Source organism: Typopeltis vanoorti, chromosome 5 (assembly GCF_054136105.1).
Source record: "Typopeltis vanoorti isolate ZY-2024b chromosome 5, IOZ_Tvanoo_1.0, whole genome shotgun sequence".
Taxonomy (NCBI): Eukaryota; Metazoa; Arthropoda; class Arachnida; order Uropygi; family Thelyphonidae; genus Typopeltis; species Typopeltis vanoorti.
In genome coordinates, this window is record NC_143553.1 from 150,997,220 (window position 1) to 151,021,401 (window position 24,182).

The 24,182-nt window shown below is 34.7% G+C and overlaps 1 protein-coding gene across 1 annotated transcript in view; it reads left to right on the top strand.

Moving 5' to 3' along the window:
- Nucleotides 1-24,182, top strand: part of LOC150106941 (solute carrier family 35 member F3-like) — a 101,411-nt gene that overhangs the window by 64,036 nt on the left and 13,193 nt on the right. Inside the window, exons 2-4 of the mRNA XM_090392837.1 lie at nucleotides 14,656-15,031; nucleotides 20,281-20,500; nucleotides 22,421-22,549. Coding sequence (XP_090248963.1) covers nucleotides 14,656-15,031; nucleotides 20,281-20,500; nucleotides 22,421-22,549 — 725 coding nt within the window. The remainder of the gene's footprint in view (nucleotides 1-14,655; nucleotides 15,032-20,280; nucleotides 20,501-22,420; nucleotides 22,550-24,182) is intronic.

Here is a 24,182-nt window from a genome sequence, read left to right on the forward strand (position 1 = left end):
GTTGTTGGTACTTCTTGTACCGACAACATCTACTAATTCCACTTCAAAAACTGAACCTTGCAAACAGCAAAAAACTGTCTGCACGGTTCAGTTTCTGTTCTAAATGGATCGCTTTTATCTTAACATTAAAAAAAAAAAAGTTTCGAAATGATATTAGCAATTCCGCTTTGGTTGGATCAATTTAATGAGATTTTAGTTAAAATTTTCGGTGAATTGCATTTTCGACGAATTGGCTTTCGATTAACTGTTTTTTCGATGAATTTTCGTGGAACCCGTACACTTTTTATTGTCATGTATATATTAAATATATATTTCATAGTCTTATCCTACTGTAACGATGAAGCTACAATGCTTTATCAATGTTAATTTCCATATATTCTGCTGGTTTTCTTTTAATTAATTAAAATATTAATGATGCGAATCATTTTAACTAAATGCAGGGATCCCGAGAATCCTAGAGTTCTCGCGTTCCAATCGCAGTACACCTAAATTAAGAGGGAAGGGGGGGGGGGAAGAGGCGTTACAACTGTAATTTTCGCTTGACTGTTCGATTTTACCAAACCACAATGGATGAAAGAAAGAAAAAATATTATTAATCTTTCTTCGTTCCATTCTTCTCTTCAATCGACAAGCAGATAGTCCAATTAAGTAATCCACCTTCAGAGGAAGCACAGCAGTAATCAATACGCCAGGTTCGGTACGAGTTTAGAAGCAATTTTCCCAAACTACTTACTTCAGACACTCGCACGCAATCTGTCCTCGAGCAAATTAGTGCATCCTCCCAACTTACACCACAAAATGCCTTTTTTCTTTCTTTTTGCTAGAAAACAAACAGTGTTATGATACCTTATCATTTTCATACATCACTTACTCCATTTTAAACACCCGTTAGCGTTTCAAAACACCTACGGGGACCATGACGAAGATGGCATTTTACTAAGCGGAACAACCCCTTCCATGCAATCGATTCTGTGAAGTTTATTTCAGCTTATCGCAGTGCTAGATGCCAAAACACGCGCTGCTTGTAGATTACACTTTGCAAAAGAAGGCGTGAAAGGTGCTAGCTCGCGCGATGACGTCATCGGTGCGAATAGAGTCTCTAGAGGCAAACTACAGATCGTTCTATAGGCTTAATTATTCAAAAATTAGTGAGAGACGTCAATGGATATAAAATGCAGATGGGGGGGGGGGTGATATTTTTTGGCAGTGTATACTTAATTTTTCTTGCCTAAGTACGTTCCTGGTAATATTAATTTACTTCTGACCTGCGCCAGTCGTTTTTTTTTTTTTTTTTCTGTATTGTTGTTAAGGTTTGAATGAGGTTAAGTATATGGCCTTATTCACCTTCCCCCAGCGATATTATTACACGTTTTATAATCCTCAGACGGATTCTTTCCATATTAATATAATTCACAATGTCGTGCGTGACGTGCTTATGTACTCTTCTCTAGAACCGATGATGATATTACACCCAAGAAGTTTTCCTATAGGGAACTTCAAAAAAAATTTGTTAGTGTTTACAGAAGGGAGCAAATAGCTTGCGCGTGACCAATCTTCTAGATGAACTGCGAGAACTCACTTGAGAACCAACCACTATTAGGAACAAGGCTCTGACGGCTGCAAAATTCGATACTGAAACATGTCAGGTGAGGATGGCGTCAGTTTTCTCATGCTATGTGTGTCAAAGTGGTTCGTATCCCCTCCATAGGTCACCCCCTTCTCTTTAAACAATACATTACCTTTAATTTCGCGTTTCAAGTATCGAGTAAACATGCTAACACACTATTGGGGAATACATGCGCAACAGCCCGACATATTGGCTTTTTATTCAACTGCTTCATACCTCAATCAATGTCACTAACTTCACCACAATGAAATTTCTCCAGCAGTGAATGCCTTTAGGACTTCACCGGGTCTCCCACCCAATGGTTTCCCATTGTTTAGGGCTACCAATCGATAGAAGTGTTACGACCAACAGCTTGCTAGTTGAAATTTAATATCCAGACGTCATCCCCTACGTAAGCACTGTCGTTAAAATTCTGTGTGCAGCCTACCGAGTTTTCTTGAAGAGAAATGATCTTTAAAATACAATACATCACATGGTTTTAAAATAACTGAACGATAAACAAAGTGAAACGAATAGTAAAATTTTATCCGATAGACTACAGACGAAGAATGTGGAATTATGGACATTTCTATCGATTTTAGAATTCCAGAGAACGGTTGCGGTTAGCGGGAACTTTAATGGCATTCTTATGAGAATAATTTACACCTTTTGAGTCACTTTGGACAATTAAGATGTTTGTTACATTCGTAGGAAACGAATTATAAAGTAGATAGTTAGCACTAGCTGTTGTAATTGGTATAGTGCAACAATGGCATTTTGATCGCTTCTGTGTGAAATGCCATAATTGGATCTTTAATGGCAAATTTTGTAATTTAACTACAGAAATTCGAAATCTAGAATGTATTGTTGAGAACTGTCCTTATACTTACCGTTTAGTGATTCTAATTCTAGTTAATGACTAGAGGAATTCTTTTTTTTTTCTTTTCTTTTTTATGGGATTTAATCAGCTTCAGGCACAGACATGTAGGCTTTCCGTTCTTCAAATTCAGGTTTTTAACCCACACAATAATGTCAGTTCTGCGATCAAAAATCAACTGCATAATTTACATTATTTCAGAAAACAATACGAGTAGTAGGGTTTAGGATCACAATATGGCATCAACTGCTTTACATGTACCCAATACCTCTTAGTTAAGGGGAAATAGAACTGCGTTAGATGATGATAGATATGTGATCTTTTACAAATAACCATAATGATCTTCAAAAGAGGAAGAATTTTTGAATATGAGATCCCTGGCCGTTTCTTTGCAGTTTAAATCGATTCATGACTTAACCCCAAATCCTATTCATGTATAATGTTTTTAAATCTCATCGAGGAAAGGTTATAAGCCTAAGTACAATTGTACTACCATGGATGGGTTAAGGTTTTATATAGACACGCAATTGGGAAAGCCTGCGAAAGAATTTAAAGTTGACCGGTTCCCACCTAAAATCATTTCTGCAATGCCACGATTGTTTATATTTAATTCCAAATTAAATGAATTAGCTAATCAATCATTAAAAACTAAATTAAGCATCAAATTTGTGAGAAAAAATAATACAGCTGCCGATGTAATATTGCATGTAATATGCAATGAATGCAACACTACATCAGTTTAGACAAACAAACAAAAATAAAGACAGTATAGTAAAGGTCATACGATATACATTCAATACCACCGTCGTGTAGTGAATTTCGTCGTATAGTGAATCACTATTTATTTTTTCTTCACTTGTAGATGCATTTAATGGTTTAAAAACGTTTTCAAGCAGTCACGTCTGTAAATGATTTAAGTAAAGCATTTATTTATATATAAATTATTTAAGTAAAGCATTTATTTATTATTTATATTTATATATATAAATATAAATATAAATTTATTATTTATATTTATATATATAAATATAAATATAAATATATAAATATAAATAAAGTCACGTCTGTACGTAATATGATTTAAGTAAAGCATTTATTTATATATATAAATGATTTAAGTAAAGCATTTATTTATTATTTATATTTATATATATATATAAATATATATAAATATAAATATATATATGTAAATATATATGTAAATATAAATATAAATATAAATATATATATAAATAAATAAATATATAAATGAATTAAGTAAAGCATTTATTTATTTATATTTATATCAATTACCCAAACGAAAAATTAAAAACAAATCGAACAAAAGCATTAAAAGCAATCATAAAACGCTGACAATTGACAATTGACATTTATGTCTTTAAGGGTGAAGCAAGATGCTTTTCATATTCCCCGCTATCTGTCGTGGTTACAGTGAGGGTAAAATTTACGAGCAGTTTGCTCGCCCTGAATGGGCATGGAGATTATGCATCGTTATAGGAGGCTAATATAGTTTTTGGTCTTCTATATTTGAATATGTCCGTTGGCTCATATGCTGCAGCTTGTTGAATCAAATCATTGGGGTGTGTGGACGTCTTTAGAAAAAACTTGGAAGCTAAGGATTGTAGATAAGAGAGAATATATGGAATATTTGTGTCTCTATGGAGCTGGCTGTTTCTAACATACCACGGGGCGTTCAGAATCATTCTCAAGCACTTGTTCTGCACACGCTGAATCTTGATAATGTTAGCGTTAGAGGTGTGGCTCCAGGCTGGAGAGGCATAGGTGATTATGGGACGAATCGTCATCTGGTAAAGTTGCAATTTGATTCTGTTGCTGAGCTTGCTATTTCTATTAATTAGCGGGTAAATCTGAGCTATGGCTTTAGATGCTTTTGCACATGCAGACTTGATATGTTGGTTGAAAGATAGCTTTTTGTCGAGAATTACACCCAGGTAATTTGTTTCTGTCTGCCAGGGAATTTTAGTATTGAATAGTAACACATCTCCTGCAGGAGACATTGGCCTTTTTGAGAAAAGAACCGCTGAGCTTTTCAGGGGGTTGACTTCCAATCTCCACCTAGAGAACCAACCCTCCAGCTTTAGAATGTTTTCTTGAAGCTTTCTAGTAACGAAGTGGGGTCTGAGGGATCTGGTTAGTATTGCCGTATCGTCCGCATACAGCGCTAAAATGGAAGTCATCGGATTGTGAGGGATGTCTGACATGTATACAGAAAACAGCAATGGAGCCAGTAGAGATCCCTGTGGCACTCCAGCAAAGATATGGCGCTGGGACGATATAGAACCGTTAATTTTAACTTGCATTGTTCTATTCTGAAGATATGAACGGATTAGATGAACCATTTTTAGTGAGATGCCGGCTGAGATAAGTTTGTGCAGGAGTCCAAAATGCCAGATTTTATCAAATGCTTTAGATAGGTCTAGGAAAACAGCTCCTGTGTACTGGCGCCAGTTGTAGCTGGTGATGATATATTCCACAATTCTATGGATTTGCTGGGTAGTACTATGGTGTTGCCGAAAACCAAACTGTTCTTTAGGGAGGATGTTTAGGTCATTTATTGAGGTTTGGAGTCGTGAGAGGATCATAAAACGCTAATCTAAAAACAATGATGTCATTGTTGATCATCTTAAAAATATAAAGGTGTCTTTAAAAATTACATTTTTAGTCCAGAAAAAGTCTATTTTTTGCATATTTAAACTAAGAATCCTCTTTACATATTAGATATAAATTTTATTTCTTAATGCATTTATGCTTAATTGCTTTATAACTGGTTTCTTTGCAATTTTGACTTAAGTTGTTTATTGTCTCATTATTGTTGTTGTTTTGGTTTTAATGAAATGTATTTGTTCTGGCTACCGTATTTTTCCGTGTATAAGACATCCCCATGTATAAGACGAACCCAAAATTAAGAAATCAATATTTTAAACATAAAACAGAACACGTTTGATATATTTTTTAAATATTCAAAGTATATTTAGTAATTAGGTAATATTTTTAAGATACATACTAAGAAATTATGGTGGCATTTTCTGAGCTAACTCTTGGTTTGTGGTCTCATGGCCAACCCTTCTCTCCTCATGAAGCACCATTTTGCCTTTCCTGTGAATCAACAATGTTCATTTCTCTTGCAAACCTTTTTGCAAGAGAAATGAACATTGTTGATTCACAGACTGAATAATGAATCTCATACTGAATAAGCTTGGTTGACACACATATCCCACTCAGGCGCTGCTCCATAATTCAAATCTTAAGCCTCTGATCCATGTTTGGCCATTTTGCTGGTTTTCCTCTTAAGGCCCTCTTCTTTTTTGGCATCTTGAGTAGTTGTTCTTCGTGTTTTCTCCACTGTCTAATCATATACTCAGTGGGATGTGCATGATTATTTCCTTGTTCTTTTGCATAACTGATGACTTTTTTAACTTGAATTTTGAAGAATATGACAATCGTTTTTTATTTTCGGACATTTTTATGGGCTAGTGCTCAAAATATTGTTAATGCATTAACTTACCCCCCAACTAGTTGCAGATGTAGGGAATGATTTCAGAGTTCTGATTGGTTTATTCAGAATCAGCCGTTAATAACGTCAATCGACAGAGTAAATAAAGACTGGCGGAAGCCTGTTCGCGGAGACAAGGTACCGGCAGTTTCGCCACAGCAACCGCGGGTTTCTCAACCGGTTACCCCCCCCGTGTATAAGACGACCCCAATTATTTTTGTTCTAAATATTTTAGAAAAAAGTATCGTCTTATCCACGGAAAAATACAGTATTTTATTGTCGATTCTTTTTTCCACGTCAATTTCAGTAATTGCAGTACAGTGTAGAAGGAGACCCACAACACATCTACAATTTGTTGTGGATCTCTCCGTCCTAAATTCCATTTGTTTTTCTCCTAAATGATGACTGAAAGTTGATTTTTATTGTGCTTCGTATAAGTCTTAGAAATATGTTTTACAATTTTTGCTTTATAATGTTTTTAACTGCTGTAACTACAGCACTTCAATGTAATAAATAATTCTTTTTTTCTCTTTTGTTGATCTCATTTGAGACGTAATGTCTCTGCTTACATCCTCAAAGCTTTTTAATGAGCTTATCTGAGGAGGACACCGGTTATATATATTTATTTATTTATTTATTTATTTATTATTATTGATTTGATTGCTGTGTTGGAAATAGGCCGATGTATGGGAGGTCAAATGAATGATCTGAAAGGTCCGATCAAAGTCGATCAAACTTGATGGTTCCCATTCAATTTTATTGTGGTCTTCTTTTAGAACTAGTTATGAAACTTTTTTTTTATTGTGGCAGCCTTTCTATATCTTCTGAGTCAATAATTTGTATCGTTTTGAAGTTTGTGACTTCCTCAAGAATATCTTGGCATCTCTGATCCAGAAAAATTGGTAATTTGTTTCTGTTTTTGTTTTTCTTGCTTGGTACAACAAATTCTGGTTGAATGGTGTTAAATATTTGGATAGAAAACTTGGTGTGTTGTCTTGCAATGCATTCAAGTCCTTGGCAACTGATTTTTTCTGTCTGCTAGCTTTTATGAAATTGTCTCTTGTGGACTTCCTTGTAAGACGAACTATGACTGGTGCAGGTCGTGGCAAGCCTTGTTTTTTGCTCTTCCTAAGAATCCGATTTACGGTTTGAATGTTGTTAAGCTGTAGGGGACATGAATTGCATGGTCTAATTTTTAAACTTCGTCTCTGAGGTTTTCTGTAGGTGCAATTTTAGGAAGACCATTTATGATAAGATCTTCTTTTTGTTGTTGCTGATTTAAACGTTCTTATTGTAGTTTTAGAAAATGAAGTTCTTGATGGAGTTAGGATGTTTCTTTCATCAAATTGTGTTGCCTGTCATTTAGTGCGTTAATGCTGATTATAGGACTGACCTGCATTTTTTGTCTGTTCAGTTCGTCATCTGATTTTGTCTCCGATATAATCGGCTGCGTCGTAGGTGCGCTGCCTTAGGTGCGTTTCTTTGTTCCTCCTGCAGATTACACACTTCCATTCCTCGCAAGTTGCATTGGTTTTACGTTGCCAGGTTGTTTCTGAAAAGCCGGCACATTTTAAGTGTAGGATCCTACTGCATTTCGTACAGGCTATTTGATTTCCGTCAGACGATAAACCCTCCAGGCATTTGAGACACTTTATGACTCACCTTTCTTCCCTTGAGCAATGGTGGCGTGATTGTAAAAATGGCGACTGCTTTGTTCTTCACTCGTTCTTGACCGCGGTTCTCTCTTCACTTTTTAACACTTCAAAATTTGGTTTCTTATTAGCCGATTTCGGTGAATTTTATATCACTATCATCGGCGTGATAAGTAGGGTTACTTGGGAACACTTTCAAATTAATAAGAGAAGTTGGAACCACTTTAAAACTATAAAACAAACGGGGGCAGCGATATCACCGTACGCCGTTCGTATACCTACACAGCGCCCTAATAATAATAATAATAATAATAATAATAATAATAATAATAATAACAAATATCATATCAGTATCATCATTTATTATTATACATCTTACTGACATTACAATAATTCGCTATCTATGATTATGAGGATTAGTTGAATAAGGTGGGCTAATGCCACTGGGGTTAATAATAATTTTTATAAATACTATTTTTTTAATTAAAATTATGATTACATATTTGATTACATTTGATTAAACAGGATACATACATTAGATTACACACATTTGATTACATATATATATTTTTTAAATTCAATCCTTTTTTAGCATTAAAATTATGATTACATATTTATGATCACATAATTACAACTCAGGAGTTGTAATTATGTGATTTTCGCTCGACGAGGATGAGCATTTATCGCCTTGTAGGATGAATGTTACCCTATCATACGCTGTTTTGTTTTTTTGTAACAATGAAATTCATGCAAATTTTCTGTTTTTTTTTCTGTATAATGTGTTAATAATTGTTATTGTAGTCAGTAATTTATAGTTGTGGTTGAATAACATTGCATTTATATAGCATTTATACAATAACAATGAGTTATATATATTTAAATTTTTTTGTAAATATACAATTTTTATATATTTACAATTTTTGCTTTAATGTATTTAAGCGCTGTAACTACAGCGCTTAAATATGGATATTTATTGGTTTGATTGCTGTGTTGGAGGCAGGCTGATGTTTGATAGGTCTGATATCTACTACAGCCATAGATTGGCAAATTCATTCTCACGCTCACACACACAATGATAATTTGGAATGCCATGACGCATCGCTGAATTGGAAAGCCTGAACTAATACACTGTTTCCATTAAGTTTGTAAGTTGTGTAGGGTGTGTGTTTCTTGTTCATAGTATGTCCTTAGGGGTCTTTTCAGGCTATTGTAGATTGTAAGGTTTCTGTATTCAAAAGGTAATTTGTTTATCATGTCTGGGATGTAGAAGTTTTGCGTGGCCTTTCCGTAGTGATTATTGTATTTATATGTGATATAATTAGTAGTCTGAGGTCTTGTTATACGGTATCTATTTTTGACTGTCTCCTGCAGTTAGCATCGAAATAATGTTTTAGCAAAGTTGCATAGTGAGTGTTTAGCTGTCATTATTTTGTGTTCTGACATTGCAATGTGTATAAGGTCGTGATTTTCTCTTTGTTCCCAAAAGATCAGTTTTATCATTTTGTACTGTAACGACATTAATCTATTTAATTTGTAGGATGCACAGAAAGCATACGTTATTATAGCATATCTTAGTATATTTTGGCATAGTGCGTTGGATATTAGTGTTTTTAAGCGTGAGAGAACTATGTCTTTTAACCTGTAGAGTTTGCCACTTATTGGTCGGAGTTTGTTGTGTAGATATCAGCACTTCCCAAACTGTGGGCCGCAGCCCGCTTGGGGAAGTAGCTTTTCATCAAAAGCTACTGCCCCAAGCGGGCTGCGGCAGTGATGATGAGGGTGGCCGTGAAACAATGAAAACAAATTGAAAATGTTTTAAGACTAAGTAGATTTTTTTATCTTAAAAGAAAAGTATTTAATTTTTATTATTTTTTATTTCTTTGTTATTTTTTTATGTTTTAATGGGGAAAAAACACACGTTGATGCGGGTTCACAAATTTTCCTGCGTATTTCGGTGCTTAATGAATATTAGTAAATATATGATTATTCATATAAGTTTCATTTCAAAGTAAAAATCTAAGAATTGCAGTTTCAAATATTTCACCTGATATTGACCTTTTGTGTAGTAGTATTGAAACACATCCATCACATTAAATTGTTATTAAACTTCTTTTATTTTTTAATTCTTTCTTTATTACTAATCGTTTTAAGTTTTATGTGCTTGTACTGCAAATGTACAATAGCAATACATCTATCTACATAAAAATACGAGATAATGTGCCATGTCAAATGTGTATGTAAGATGCTAAAAATGTAATATTTGCATTTGATTTTTGCAATATTCGCTGTGTATGTTTTGTATTGAATATAAATACAATAAATATTATAATAATATATCTCTCTATTACGATTTTTTTCGAAGGGACCGTGAAATATTTTATTTTTTCCAAAGGGGGCCCCTGACATCCAGAAGTTTGGTAAGCACTAGTGTAGATGGTTTATGTAGCTATTGCAGTTCATATCTGCATCGAAGTAAATTCCAAACCATCGTACCACTACTATTATTATTATTATTATTATTATTATTATTATTATTATTATTATTATTTTGGAGAAAATGACTGTTGACCACATCCTTTTAGGGCTACAGTACCTCACTGGTGTCCACAAATTAACGGAAAAAAGAAATCACTTCAAAACCTGTAAGATTAATTTTTCCCCCAAATTCGGTGATAAGCAGTATTTCATGAGATGTGAAAAAAAAAAAAAAAACCATTCACAAAAATTGTAAATATGAGTAAATATGTAGTTTTATTCACTAACAAATAGATACAGAAAGACAATCCTCAAACATGAGATGTCAAAATGAGTGTCTACGACGTTTCATGCTGTTTATAACAGGGTTCAAGCTCAGTTAATAATAGCAACCATTGCGCCTGCAAAGCTCTCCTGAGTTTTTCAAAGACTTGGGGGGATTTATAGCAGTAACCCATCTACCTAAAGCATCCCAGTCATGCTCAATAGGAATAATGTCAGGAACTTGGCTGATTAGGATATTTTCTTTTTGAAGATATTGGTCCACGACATTCGCTCGACGAGCATGAGCATTATCGTCTTGTAGGATGAATGTTACCCTATCGTACCCGCATAAATATAGGGATTTAAGATCTCGTTTCTATAAGGTGCAGAATTCATGATTCTGCTAGGAAGCACATACAGGTCGGTGGGTCCACCAATGCGATGCCGCCCCACACCATAACATTACTTCCATTATAAGTGTCCTTTTTACGAATATTAGAAGCATTTTAATGTATCTTGGTTTCTTTCCAGAATACATCACGCCTGATACCACTTTTTAAAGAAAATCGGGACTCGTCTTTAAACAATACGGACCCCCATTGGTCTTGGGTCCAGGTGATGTGATGTGGAGTTTGGTCCATTTCAAACGTTCTCTCCTGTGGTGTGAGGATAGGGCAGGACTACTACCTTTGTGAAGCCTCGTCTACAATGAAATCGGATACTGATGTCCTTGTAGTTGACGGGAGTCTAGATCGTAGCTGATTCTGAGCTGCACTCCTATTTTGGCGAGCGGATAATCTGAGATATCGAACTTTCTTCGCTGTAGTATCTCCAGGATGCTGTTTCGACTGTTAGAATTGGTTCCACAGTTTGTGATCCACGGAATGACTCACATGCAACCATCTAGTTATCTCCACCTGACGTTTGCTGGCCTGTAGTCTTACGATGGCTCGCCACCTCCATTTATCGGTTTAATGTTGATGTTGTCTTGCAGCCATATCTACGAAATTTGCTATCACAGAATGCCTTAATATCACCAAAGACACGAAATGGGAAAACCACTTCAATACACCCAATTTTATACCATCGGTCATTTGCATATACCACTGAGAGCGCCACTTATTTGTATACCATAACCAGACTCAGCCTCACCTTTTACATAATGTAACCTGACTTTCGTATGTTTTTATGTTTCCTCCCCAACTTATCGCTATTTTTCTCTTTGTTTTTTACTGTGATCCCCCACAGGAGAAAGAACGTGAGATTATGTGAATGGGTTGTTTCTTGTAGAGAAATACGAATTATCCTGTCCTTCCAGAGAACGGGGATTGGTCATCTTGGTAATGTGTTTCCATATTGGATTTAGCTTGGATATGAATTGAGCAAATACGTCGGAAGTATTCAGAAATTTCTTCTCATTCAGAGATTATCAACTTATGATCAATTCCATATTTATATAACACTTATTGGGAAGATTAAAAAAAAACACTATGGTCTACTAGAAATATGTTCAAGAAAACATGACTCTTTAAAATTATACCCAAAATGCGATTTCTCAATGTCTGAAAATATGCAGAATAAATTTCTGGAGTTGCTGGAAATACGCATATACATAATTTATAAAATTGAAATGCAGTCGATTCTAATTATTATAACAAACGCGTAGAAACCACACAAATAGTTTATCGCAGCAGCAGACAGCTTGCTTTATAAATAGTATTGTGCGAATGCATATATTCGTAACTTTTTTGGTAGTTTATTATAATAGTGTTTGTTATAGAGACACTAAACTGTAATGTCAAAAGTATTTTTAAACTAAAATCTTATAGAAATCTGCAAAAATAAAATCTGAATAAAAATGAATGGAAAAGTTGCAGAGTCAATAAAACGAAAAAAAAAAAAAACTCAATATCATCTTTTTATATTTGTAAGTGCACTTGGATTCGTATCCTTATATATACAGTATATAAGTCCTTGACTTGCACGAATTCGAAGAAATGTAGTTGAGGTACTTGGACTTATGGCTAACAGCCATCTATCAAGCTCCACTTTGTAACTTTTTTTTTTTTGGCTTTATCTTTTAGCCATCTATTATATCGCTAAAAGATAGAGCCGAAAATTTTCAATTTAACATATCTAAGATATTATAATGGACGATATTATGGATCAAGCCATATTTTATAGATAAATATAGAAAGAAACTTAAAAAAAAAGTTTCTAAAATTTGCCAGATAGCTTTGAGAATATTAATCTCGGTATCGGAGTTGCCTGGTTTGCATTAAAATATACAAGATGTATCCAAGAATCCTTATATGTGTCCAATAAAAGGCGAACACCCGGGCTAAATGATTTGAGCTTGTGTCTTTTAAAGTAGTAGAAACGAAGGCCAGTTGGCAAACTTTATATTCTCATAAACGCCCTGGCATATTTTTTATGCTCTTTTAGGTTGTTTCTTATATTTGGCTATAAAATATGGCTGTATCCATACTGTCCTCCATTTTATATTATAATAAATGGCTTTTCTATTACGCTAGCGTACAGCTGATACGTCAAGTTGTGCTTTGTTAGTGAACTTGGTAGGTAATTATTACAAACAAAGTAAAACCCTTTAATATGACGGATAACCGTAAACGTGATGAGAATAAATGCATGTATTCACAGTGGTAAGAAGAGGTGCATTAACTGCGAAGATAAACATCGAAATTATCAAAACAAGGACATTTTTTAAACAATTGCGCGTGCTTGCGAAATGAATGAGTCGACTGTTAGCAATATTATAAAGTTTACATTATGCAGCATATCAAAAAAATTATTCATTAGATTATTGGCTGGTTTAGCGTTTTTTAAAAGAATATTTTAAAAATTCATTAAAAGAAATGTGTAACATCTATTTTTTTATTAAAAATTTAATAAAACTATACTAAAATTTAAACATTTTAGTTTGTGTTTTAAACTGTTTTAATACATCATTTTTATTTTTTTATTAAATTTATTTTAAGTTGCAATGATATAAACAATTTCTATTGTTCTCTTTAATACCGTCTCCTGAGAATCTTTTGAGAATATCCTTTCTCTTCAAGGCTTCATAATTGACACTGGTCTACGCGAAGAACTGAAGTTGAGCCATCCGGTGTCAATACGAAAGTTGACACCGGATGGCTGTTAATTTCTTGAGGTAAATTAACATTTGTCTCAAGAAAATTTAAGAAAAGCTTCTATGTTAACTCAAAAGATTCAGTCTTGTATTCTTGTCAGCAATCTTTTTGTCGCTGTTAATGCCAAACATTTATGACCACTTACATAGTAGCGTGTTTCACTTCCTTCCGCTCAGATCACCCCTTCAGCCGTCTTGGCATTTACTCCATTAGACCGTGGGAAGGTGTCGTTGAGGTATTCTGGACCAACTAGACAAAATAAAGTCCTACAGGTGAATGACCAGATGAGGCTTAGCGGTTATCCAGCGGATGTTGCATTCCACATGTTTCTACAGATGTTCGATTGGATTCAAATCAGAAGAATTAGACAGCCAGGAGAGCACATAGAAAGCTTGGACACGCTCTTCGAACCATGTTTGCACAATGCAAGCCTTGTAACACTGGGCGTTTTCTTGGTGGAAGAATCCAGATCCATCGAGCCATATGTAAGGCAATACTGGGTCAGAAACAATACGAAGTGAGAATTAGCGATCAATGTATGGTCAAGGGATGAGAGGACCAGTGATGTCCACGAGAACAATCTCATACAGGATACCACTACCAGCTTGTTTTCTTCCACCCGTGCAGTCTGGTTGACTAGAAACAGGTTGATGTTGTTACAGTGCTTTGGCTTATGAGTGTATGTTGTCAGTGAATTCGTCGCGCAATGCTCTGTTCAAAAAATCATCTCCAAATGGGCTTTCACTATGATATACGTGTCGCTATTATAACCACATTTTAATGAACTTTTTTGGAGTGAACTCTTTGTTGGAAGTCAAATTCAATGGCATTCAAAGCATACTGAAGGGATAATTATTATATAATATATTAATACATGATGGCTCCGCTAACAGCTAAAGTGCATTGTTATTGCAATTGAGAGATTAGTTTATACAGTTCTGTCTTCTGTCTTAAATGATAGTGTTGGCTAACCTCACCAAGAGCCTAGTTTTTCTCTTATTATTCTTAATGGTTTCCTTAACTCTTTCAGATTATTTTATTTGTGTCTTAGTATATAAATCCAAACATCCTGCTCAACATTTAACATTTTTGTGTTGTTATTTTTATTCCAGCGGACACGAATCCCGACCAACACGATGCACAGCCCCATCCTCCCAGACAGAAGTGCTTTTCGACTCGTGCCAAACACACCGTAGTCGGATTCTTTTTGACGATTACCGTCACTTCCACATGGGTCGCAGCCGCCCATCTGCTCAAGTCCACGTACGTGACAAACATTCGACCTCTCCAAACAGGGCTTCCCAACTCAACGTTTCAGTCATCAGGGGTCACCACTGTACTTCCGCCAAGTGACAGCTCCATCACCTATAACGCACCTTTTTTCACCACCTGGTTTTGCACTACTTGGAATAGTTTTTTCTTTCCCATTTATCTTTGCGGTCGACTGTGCAAGAGATTCCGAAAGACCAATGCAAGAAGAGTTTTTATGTGAGTGAAAAATTGTTTTCTTCGTGTTTTTAATTATTAAATAAATATCACACTGATTCATTATTAATTATTTTTGGCTAAAATCCTGTTGCAACTAGAGTTAGGGTAAAGAAAAATACATTTGTCGAAATAAAATTCCGAATGAAGAATATCAACAGAAACACCATAAAACCAAACAATACTAATAGAAAAATAAACAGCAAAAATTCAGATCAGGGAAAAGTTATTGTTGTTTGGAATTAAGGTTATGAGTCCAACGTGTTATGTTTATACATGGCGTGTGCTCTTCTGACCAGTTTGCCTGCTTTTCTGGATGAAAATTCCGAGTATATGAAAAAACCATCCACTACCTAAAGAAGTCACCACCTGATGACTAATAGGGATCGTGATACTAATAGGTCTACGACCTTTTGCGGATGGAATTTACATTACGAAAAAAGGGGAAAAACTAAGATTAAGTTAAAATTTTCGCCTTCATGTTCGCAGCCCTCAGTACAACATTAGTTAGTCCATCCTTGGCTTCCATTATAGTTTCCATTCTCACTGTAAGGTTTTCTCCGAAATGAGAAATATCTACTCCCAATTTCTTCAACAAAACGCAGGTGTAATTCTAATTCCAATAAGACTGCCATGACGGGCTCGTTGTCAAACGTTTTAACTCTTCCCAATTACCAGTATACGTAATTTGTTGCGTTGGCTTGGCCAGTGCTTGGTTTATGATAATATTACTTGATTTCATTCACTTCTAATTCATCAAACTTCAAATTGCCCCTCGGTATTCGTATATGCTGTACATTTCGAACTTTCAGTCAGTGCGAGTATCTTATAAAATACCATACTTGTGAATTATGTTGTAATTCATGATTATGTCGAAACTAATGACTGACTTCTATAGAGAGAGGGGCAAACACAGACGTCTCCAAAATGGTCATCACACAGTTCAGTATTTGTTTCTTCAGGAATTACTACTTGGTCAAAATCAGGAGAGACGTATCGTCACACGCTGTAACCACCGCCACTACACCTAACATATGAAATTTACAACTTCTGGTCAACGACCTTCTGATACCTCAGTACCTGAACACTTCGGTCTGATTTGGAGAAGGCGTATATCATAATTCGTCACTTACACACACACAATACAAATTTATAGTGGTCTATTTTATATTTGTGTTAAGCCCTATATCACATAAAACTCAAGTATCGTTGAGATGCTGTTTGGCTTCGGCGTAGACAGAAAACCTCTCTTTAAATTTGGAGCAATGCAGAGTTCAAGACATAACGTCTCACACAGAACTCTACAATTGTGGATTCGTTAAAGGCCACATCATTATTATTATCATCATCATAAAATTATGGATGTGTACACTCAGGGAAGGTGTACAGGATATTATGATAATATGATAACTTTACATTATGGGAAATCCGAAGGATAATGATCAGAGTTTACTCCACCTTTACTATGAGTTGCCCCTGTCATGAAAGGTTTGCTTACTCTTGGATCCGCCGAAACTTTTATAGTTTCTATATTCGGCATGAAACTCTTGTAGTTTCTATATTCGGCATGAAACTCTTGTAGTTTCTTTATTCGGCTTTGAAGTAATGTTAGATTCAATATCCACTTAATTTGAATAATTACATGAAAAGATTACATTGCCTTCTTATCGATAATTTTCCTCAAATCACTCTATATCTGAGTATTCCAATATTGTCAGATCTGGGATACATTTATCTTCACTCTTAATATAGCGATGCCATCTGTTAACTTCCCTAATCTTTCTCAGAACTCTCATGTCTATAGTCTCCAGTCTTTGAGACCAAAGATATGTGTTTTATTTCTAACCCAGCTCTCAGATCCATAAGTTAAAATTGGTGTAAACACTGTCTTGTGTACAGCTAATTTATTGTTTTGGCTAATTTCTCTCTTATTCCATATAAATTAATTCAGTTGACTTCCTATCATACCAGCTTTGTTGATTCTATTGTCTATTTCCATATTTAATTTATATTTACTATCTTCACTCAAAATTGTGCCTAAGTAGCTGAAATGCTTTACTTGTCCTATAGGATCTCTTCACTGAATGGAGTTGATTTGTTCAATGTTTCTGTCTATTTTCATTGTCTTTGTCTTGTTATTGCTGATTTTCATACCAAATAGATTGCTGCAGTTATTCAATTTAGTCAGAGAATCTTGCAGACTTGTAGCGGATTTATTTAGAAGTATAACATCATCTGCATAAAGTAAAGAGTTGAGATTAATATCTTTAGATAATGAATAATAGATAATGAATAACAGAGGGGATAATGTACATTCTTGTCTGACACCAGATTTAACATCAAACTATCCTACTGTACTTCAATTCGAACTGCTGACTTACAACTCAAATAAAAAAGTATTGCTTGATATAATGCGCCATTGACACCATATAACTGTAGTGTTTTGAATACCTTTCCACTGAACACGTTGTCACACGCCTCCTCCAGAGCAACAAAAAACAAGATTCTTGTTATATTCCTATAAATTTTCAACTATTCTTCATTAAATGAAAATTTGATCCTGATCTGTATTTGGTCTGAACTCAGGTTGTTCTTCTCCAAGTTTTCCTTCCACATTTCCTCTTAGCCTTTTTCATAAATCCCACCTGGAGCACACAGTAGGGAAATTCCACTGTAATTCTCACATTCAGTTTTATTGCCCTTTTTTGTAGATAGGCAGAAGTCCTTCAGAATTCCAGAAAAATTAAAATGTGAATGTAATAATTTCTCTTTGTATAAAAAAAAACCAGACAACGCCTTTTATTCCATATAGGGAGTAGGCGAGACTTTTAGCCCTATCTAACTTTTTTTTTTGGAGATGAGTGGGCAGTTCAGTCTCCACTGGTACCCAATCAGAGATCTGGCCCAAGTGTTTTAAGCGGCACGCTGTGAAGAGACGGCTCAACAAGTACCGCCATCTCGTGTTCCCTGACACTAACATAATATATTTTTAATAACCGAAATAGTGTGGCTCTACGGTCGATTTTCTCGAATTTACGGGGTGAAAAACCCGAGTTTCCGGGAGAAAACCTCCACTTGCATGTGCCACAGTTTGACTAACTCGAGAACCGGTAGAAAAAAGGCTTAGAATAGTTCCTCTAGTCGGCGACTAGATTTGAAATCAAGTCTTCTTCTTCTTCGTGAGATCAAGAGCCGTGATGTGCAAACGACACATCCATTGAGCTACACAGGCGCTCCGAATACAACGTGTAATTTATATTCAGTTTTCGAAGTGTTTGTTTGTTTTTATCCTTATCTTGGACTTTTATAGTGAAGACAAACTTGGCTTTATCGTATTTTCTAATTACTCAATAGAAACTTTGAGGGTTATTCTGCTGTTAAGTGAATGACGCATTGACTTTTTGTTTTGCGTTTTATGTTGTATAGGAGCAATGGAATTTAGTGGAATACCTGCTACCATTTGAGGTTGTTGATCGAATAGTTTTTGGAAACATTCTGTGATTAATATTTAAAATATGTATGAAGGCTAAGACTTTTCTAACTCTAATTTTTTTACAGATAATGCAGATGTATCTCTTGGTTTCTGAATGGGTTTATACTGACGTTTAAAAAAAAAAGATTATATCGTTCTCATAGAAGTAAATTGTGTTCTCGTATTGTGTTCATTCTCTATTGGCATAAAAATATTATTATTATAATATTATAATATGTGTAAACAGATCCAAACCCACACACACACACATATTCGTGTGTAGAAAAGTGGAAATTACAAATTTTTAAATTCTATTTATTTTGAATTTACGGTCGAAGCACCTTGCATACTCTCAGTCCAGCTTGCTATGTTTGTAAATGGTGAGTGCTCTGGCTGGTTTGCCTGTTTTATGGAATGAAAAACACGAGTTTACAGGAGAAAAAATCCCTGTCTTCTCTTTATGAGACGGGTTAATTCACATTCAGTTGAAAACCCCTAAGCAATGCTTCTTAGCGTCCTAGACAAAATTCGAACCCAGGTCTTTCTAATCAAGTGACATCGTCGAAACCGATTGAACTAAAACGGTTCAAAAATTTCTAGATGTACAGCATCCGTGTGGCATAGTTAACACACAGTATATGTGTTAATGAAATATTTGTGTGCGTGTGTGCGCTCTCGCTCGTTTTCTATTTCTTATGATCGTGTTCCAATAAATATGACTTCAAAATGAAGAAAGATTGTGACTCATATCGTGGAACGATCACGACAATAAAGAGCTATCTTATAGAGAAATATTGATGTCAAACTGCACTACATTCCTTATTTGAATCCTTCAGACTTCGATCTGTTCCCTAAGTTGGAAGCAGTATTCTGCGATAAATACTTCATTATGATTAATTAGATTTTTGCCGCAACTTGTTTCTGTCAGCAAACCAAAGAGGTTTTCTGAAAATTGGGCAATAGTGATAAAGTAAACGTGCGATAATATTGAAGGCTTCTAAGTGTATTTTCATCTTAAATAAATGTATGGTTTAATAACGAGGATGTAGTGTGCAGATATTTTGAAATGATCCTCGCATGTCAATTAAAATTTTGATGTGATTACCATTTAATTATATCATTAAACTATTTACACATTCTGATGACAATACTTTTGATATACATCGTAATAAATTTTATAAATCACTTTAGGAACACAAAAAGATTGTAGGATTTCAAAATAAAAGAAAAGAACTGCATGGCATAAGACATACTCATTACTTTTGCAAGGCCAAAGTTGCAAGGAATGGCTCATTATTCCTTCATCACCATCTGATGTGGTCTTCCCAAAATAGCATACTGATGGTGAGATCGGGTTAGACTGATAAGACATACTCATTACTTTTGCGAGGCCAAAGTTTCAAGGAATGGCTCATAATTCCTTCATCACCATCTGATGTGGTCTTCCCAAAATTGAAAAAAAAAATCTCAGAAGGAGGGGCAGACTGAAGGAATATATGGACATGCAATCAGTGTCAGAACTCTTTCTTGGCGTATTGATCTGGTGGATACATCCCACAGGTTTTCATGAAGTTAACAAGTTTCTTTTTCCTCGTGTGTGGGCAAGAATATCAAGTAGTATTTAGAATGAATTTGAACAAAACAGTGACTCCCAATGTGGTTCTCTTACTCAGTTCTAAGACAAGAATAGGGAGAAGGGCCACATAAGACAGTTTGACAAGTACATTACCCCCCCCCGAATTTCGAATGCATTAATTACTCATATTTTATTTTCTTACAGTGACAGCGTGCAGAGGTTTCAAGAAAAAGGATTTTCGCCTCTTCAGTTCTTTACAAGATGTGTGTTCTTCAGTTTTTTATGGGTTGTTTCCAATTACATGCTAGTCCATTCCCTCAGGATCTTGGACACAACAGATGTAGTCGCTCTCCACTCTTCTAGTGTATCTTTTGTGTATCTGCTGTCGTGGGTGGTGCTGCACGACCAATTTGTTGGAATTCGAGTAAGTATGCATTATTTTCCCTATATATATAGGGAAACTATATATTAAATTATATATATATATATATATAAACGTTATCCGAGTGTAATTTTAGTCTTATATGAAGTTGTTAATACTATGTGCAGTAGATTTACATTTTATAGCTAAGATTTGCATAAAATAATCAAGCATATAATCAAACATATAAAAATAATAAATTAAAGATATCCTCTTTAATGAAATACTATGTAAACTTTTAAAAGATTTAAATAATAAATAATTTTAATAAAAAATTGGTTATTTCTTACCAATAATGCTTTTAATTAAAATACACCATTATTTTTATAAAATATTTCCTCAATATCATGCAGACCAAAGCAAACTTTTATATATCTCATATTTTTTATATATCTCATATCTTATAATGCCTGTTGGAGTTTTCACTAATTTACCACATATCCTTTTTTTCAATTAATCGAACTATTTCTGAGAGCATTTATTTTCTTGTAATGATATCACTTTCGACAAATACATTTAGGAGAAATGTAAGCTGTGCACACCTCAAGACGTGTGGCTTTTCTTTTCGACTGCTCCACATTTTCCACCGTTTAGTCATACTCGTTAGTTTGCAACGAGTCAAGCATTTTGGACGATTTTACGTTCGACAAGATCACCAGTTCTTAAACCGTGGTTGGTCGCAAAGGTGTAGCTCACACTCAGCGATGCAGCTTATCCCAAAGTGTTCTACTAGATCGGAATTGGGTGTCTGTGCAGGCAAGACTAGTTTGTTTTTACACGTGTTTCCTCAACACGTTTCGCAATAGCTCTTTTTCTTATGTCATGAGGTATTGCTGTGTTGAAAGAGACATGATCTGCTTTGTAATACTATAGCAGCATTAGAAAATAATTGAGTTATCTAGACGCGTTTTGTATTCATTGAAATCTATCTTTCTCGGCACTGAGGCCAAAGGTCCGATTCCATACCACGAGAACAGCTTCAAGTCGTTACACCTCCTCCATTTTTTTTTAGAAATCGATCGTCTTAAAGTAGTGTAGATATATCGACAAATAAGTTTTCTTTTTTGCAGATCACACGCCTTATTATGCAAATAGCTTCCTAAATTATTGTTTCTATAATTTAAAACAATAAAATAAGTAGTTCGCAAATATAAAAACAACGGAAGATATAGAAAATCCCTTTGGGAGATGATCTCCCAAGGTTGAACACTTCTTATAATGCAATTTGCATATTAAAAAAACACACAAAATAAAAATATATCCTCCGTTTTTTTTTTAATTTTATTTTACAAGAAAACTTGGAAGAGCTCTTTTAGTCAATACAAATTTTTGAATATTTGGGACAGAGACTAGCTGATGTCCATGCTTATCCATCATCGAATGCAGGGCTTAAGGCTTTCGATGATTTTAGTGGAATCGGAATCGAGTACGGTAGACAGGTGCCGCCATCTCGTGATCTTAAACTGTAACACTCGTATTATTGGCTGAAGTAATGCTTTCTATGTGGTGTTTTCTGAGATACTGAATCAAAAACCTGAGTTTCTGGGTTTCCTATGCCAGAGACTGTATGATTAACTTTGGAAATGAGTGAAAGAAGGCCTTAAATGTTCCTCTAGTTGGCGTCATACCTATAACGTTCCTTCTTGTAGGGGGTTAGCATTATGGTAGTACAAGAAATATGATAACGCAACAAAACTGTTAAATATCTTTAAATAATTAGATATAAAACCGAATAAATCAACAATAAATCATGTGTTCTTTCATAACCTTTGTTAAAAATAAGTGTATGATGTTTGTATTCGTAGTAGTTATTTATTTTTGTTGTATTTATTTGTCTATTTTATAAAGATTTACTGAAAGATATTTTTATAGATTAAATAGCAAATACAATGATAAATTGTATACATCTTGTTCCATTAACAGATTGTTGCTGTGATTCTTTGCAATACTGGTATCGCTCTGTTAGCTTATATGGATGGAGTGTCACGAACATCGACGCTAGGCGGCGTTGTGTTAGCTGCTTCTGCCGCAGCCGGCTCTGCTGTGCACAAGGTATGCCATTATTGATTGCACTTTACTAATAAAATTTCATACAAAAGCAACACTATTAATTTTAAAGCACTTTCTAGTATAGACGTGAGAATTTTAGACAACTAGTCGCAACTGTATGGTCCACAGATTTAATATATTTTTGTGTTGTGTACACTATCTGGCATTTAATCCTGTGTTGTTCATGATGAAGTTCTATCTACTCCGAAGTGTAATTTTAGAAAGACAGATTATGTATCTCTTCTAGCGTATAGTCTAGGATCGAAGACCAAATAAAACTCATGAACGTGAACCCATCGTTACTCTTCAACTATCTAATATGAAGATGCTTTACTTCAATTTACTTTAGTTCTTTACATCATCCTTGAAAAGACGTTCACGTTTATCATTATGATGCGTCTGTACCCATTGAAGTAATAAACATATCTTCGATAGGAAAATTTCAAAGATATCCCCACATTCTTAACAGAAAACGAATATTTTGAATTTCTCGGAACTGTAGCGAGTTTTGTAACAAAGTCAAATTAAAATCACGCTGGATCAATACCGGATTCATACGCCAGTCTGAATGCCAGAGAAGATAGCTTATCCTATCTTAAACCAATAATCTATGGGTTCGAATGGCTTGAAAAAGTTCCATAAGTAGTCCCTAGGGAATAGTTTCCCTTTTATCTAATTCTTAAGTCATCCAAGGAAGCGAAACGGTCCTCTGTTTTTTATAGAAATCGGGGAAGTCGTAGGAAAGGCTAGGTTTTGTATTTAAATGGCATTTTATTATTCATTACAAAATTTCTAGAAAATCTACTTTTTTTTTAAATGTAGAAAAGATTCAAGCAATGATATATTTATATTAAAAAAGCCTATTATGTTATATCGGAAGAAGAAATTAAAAAAAATCATTTCTAAAAAATTAAGGAAAAAAAAACAGAAAAATTATAAAATCACTTCTTTAATTTTTAGCATTCTAGAAAAGATTCTACTACATTATTATTCTCTGTATTATTTAACCATCGATGATAGCTCATCAATGATTACCTTGATGGACCTGTGATTTCAGTTAGAATTTCTCCGTGACTGCAGGTCGTAAAGAGTCCAGCTATTTCTGTCTTGGGCGTTTTTTCCCCATTTTCTTCCAACTTTCTTGATCATTGTGTCTTCCCACCTTAAGGTTGGTATTCCAGGTTTCCTTTTGGTATCTCTCGGATACCAATTGTTTCTCCGGTTGTCTATCTGTTATCTCTCATTGTGGCCAGATGTCCTGCCCATCTACTTTTTTCTGTTGTAGATTGCTTTTATTACGTCTTTGAGTCCAGACTTTCTGATTTCTGCGTGTCTTACATGGTCTATTTCATTTCTATTGCACGTTGAGTTGTTATTAAGCTTTGTTCTTCTTTTAAAGTTGAGTTCCATGTTTCACTGCCATAAGTTAATGTTTGCAGGATGTGACTATTGAAAAGATGGGCTCTTATTTCTATATCTATGTTTTGGTTGGTGATTATTGATTTTATTTTGTTAAAGGCCATCCAAGCAGCTCTTTTTATCCTTGCTATTTCATTTGATATGTCATTATTCATTTTTATAGCCTGTCCGAGGTAGATGTAATCTGCAACGTGTGGGATCAGTGGCGCACCCAAAG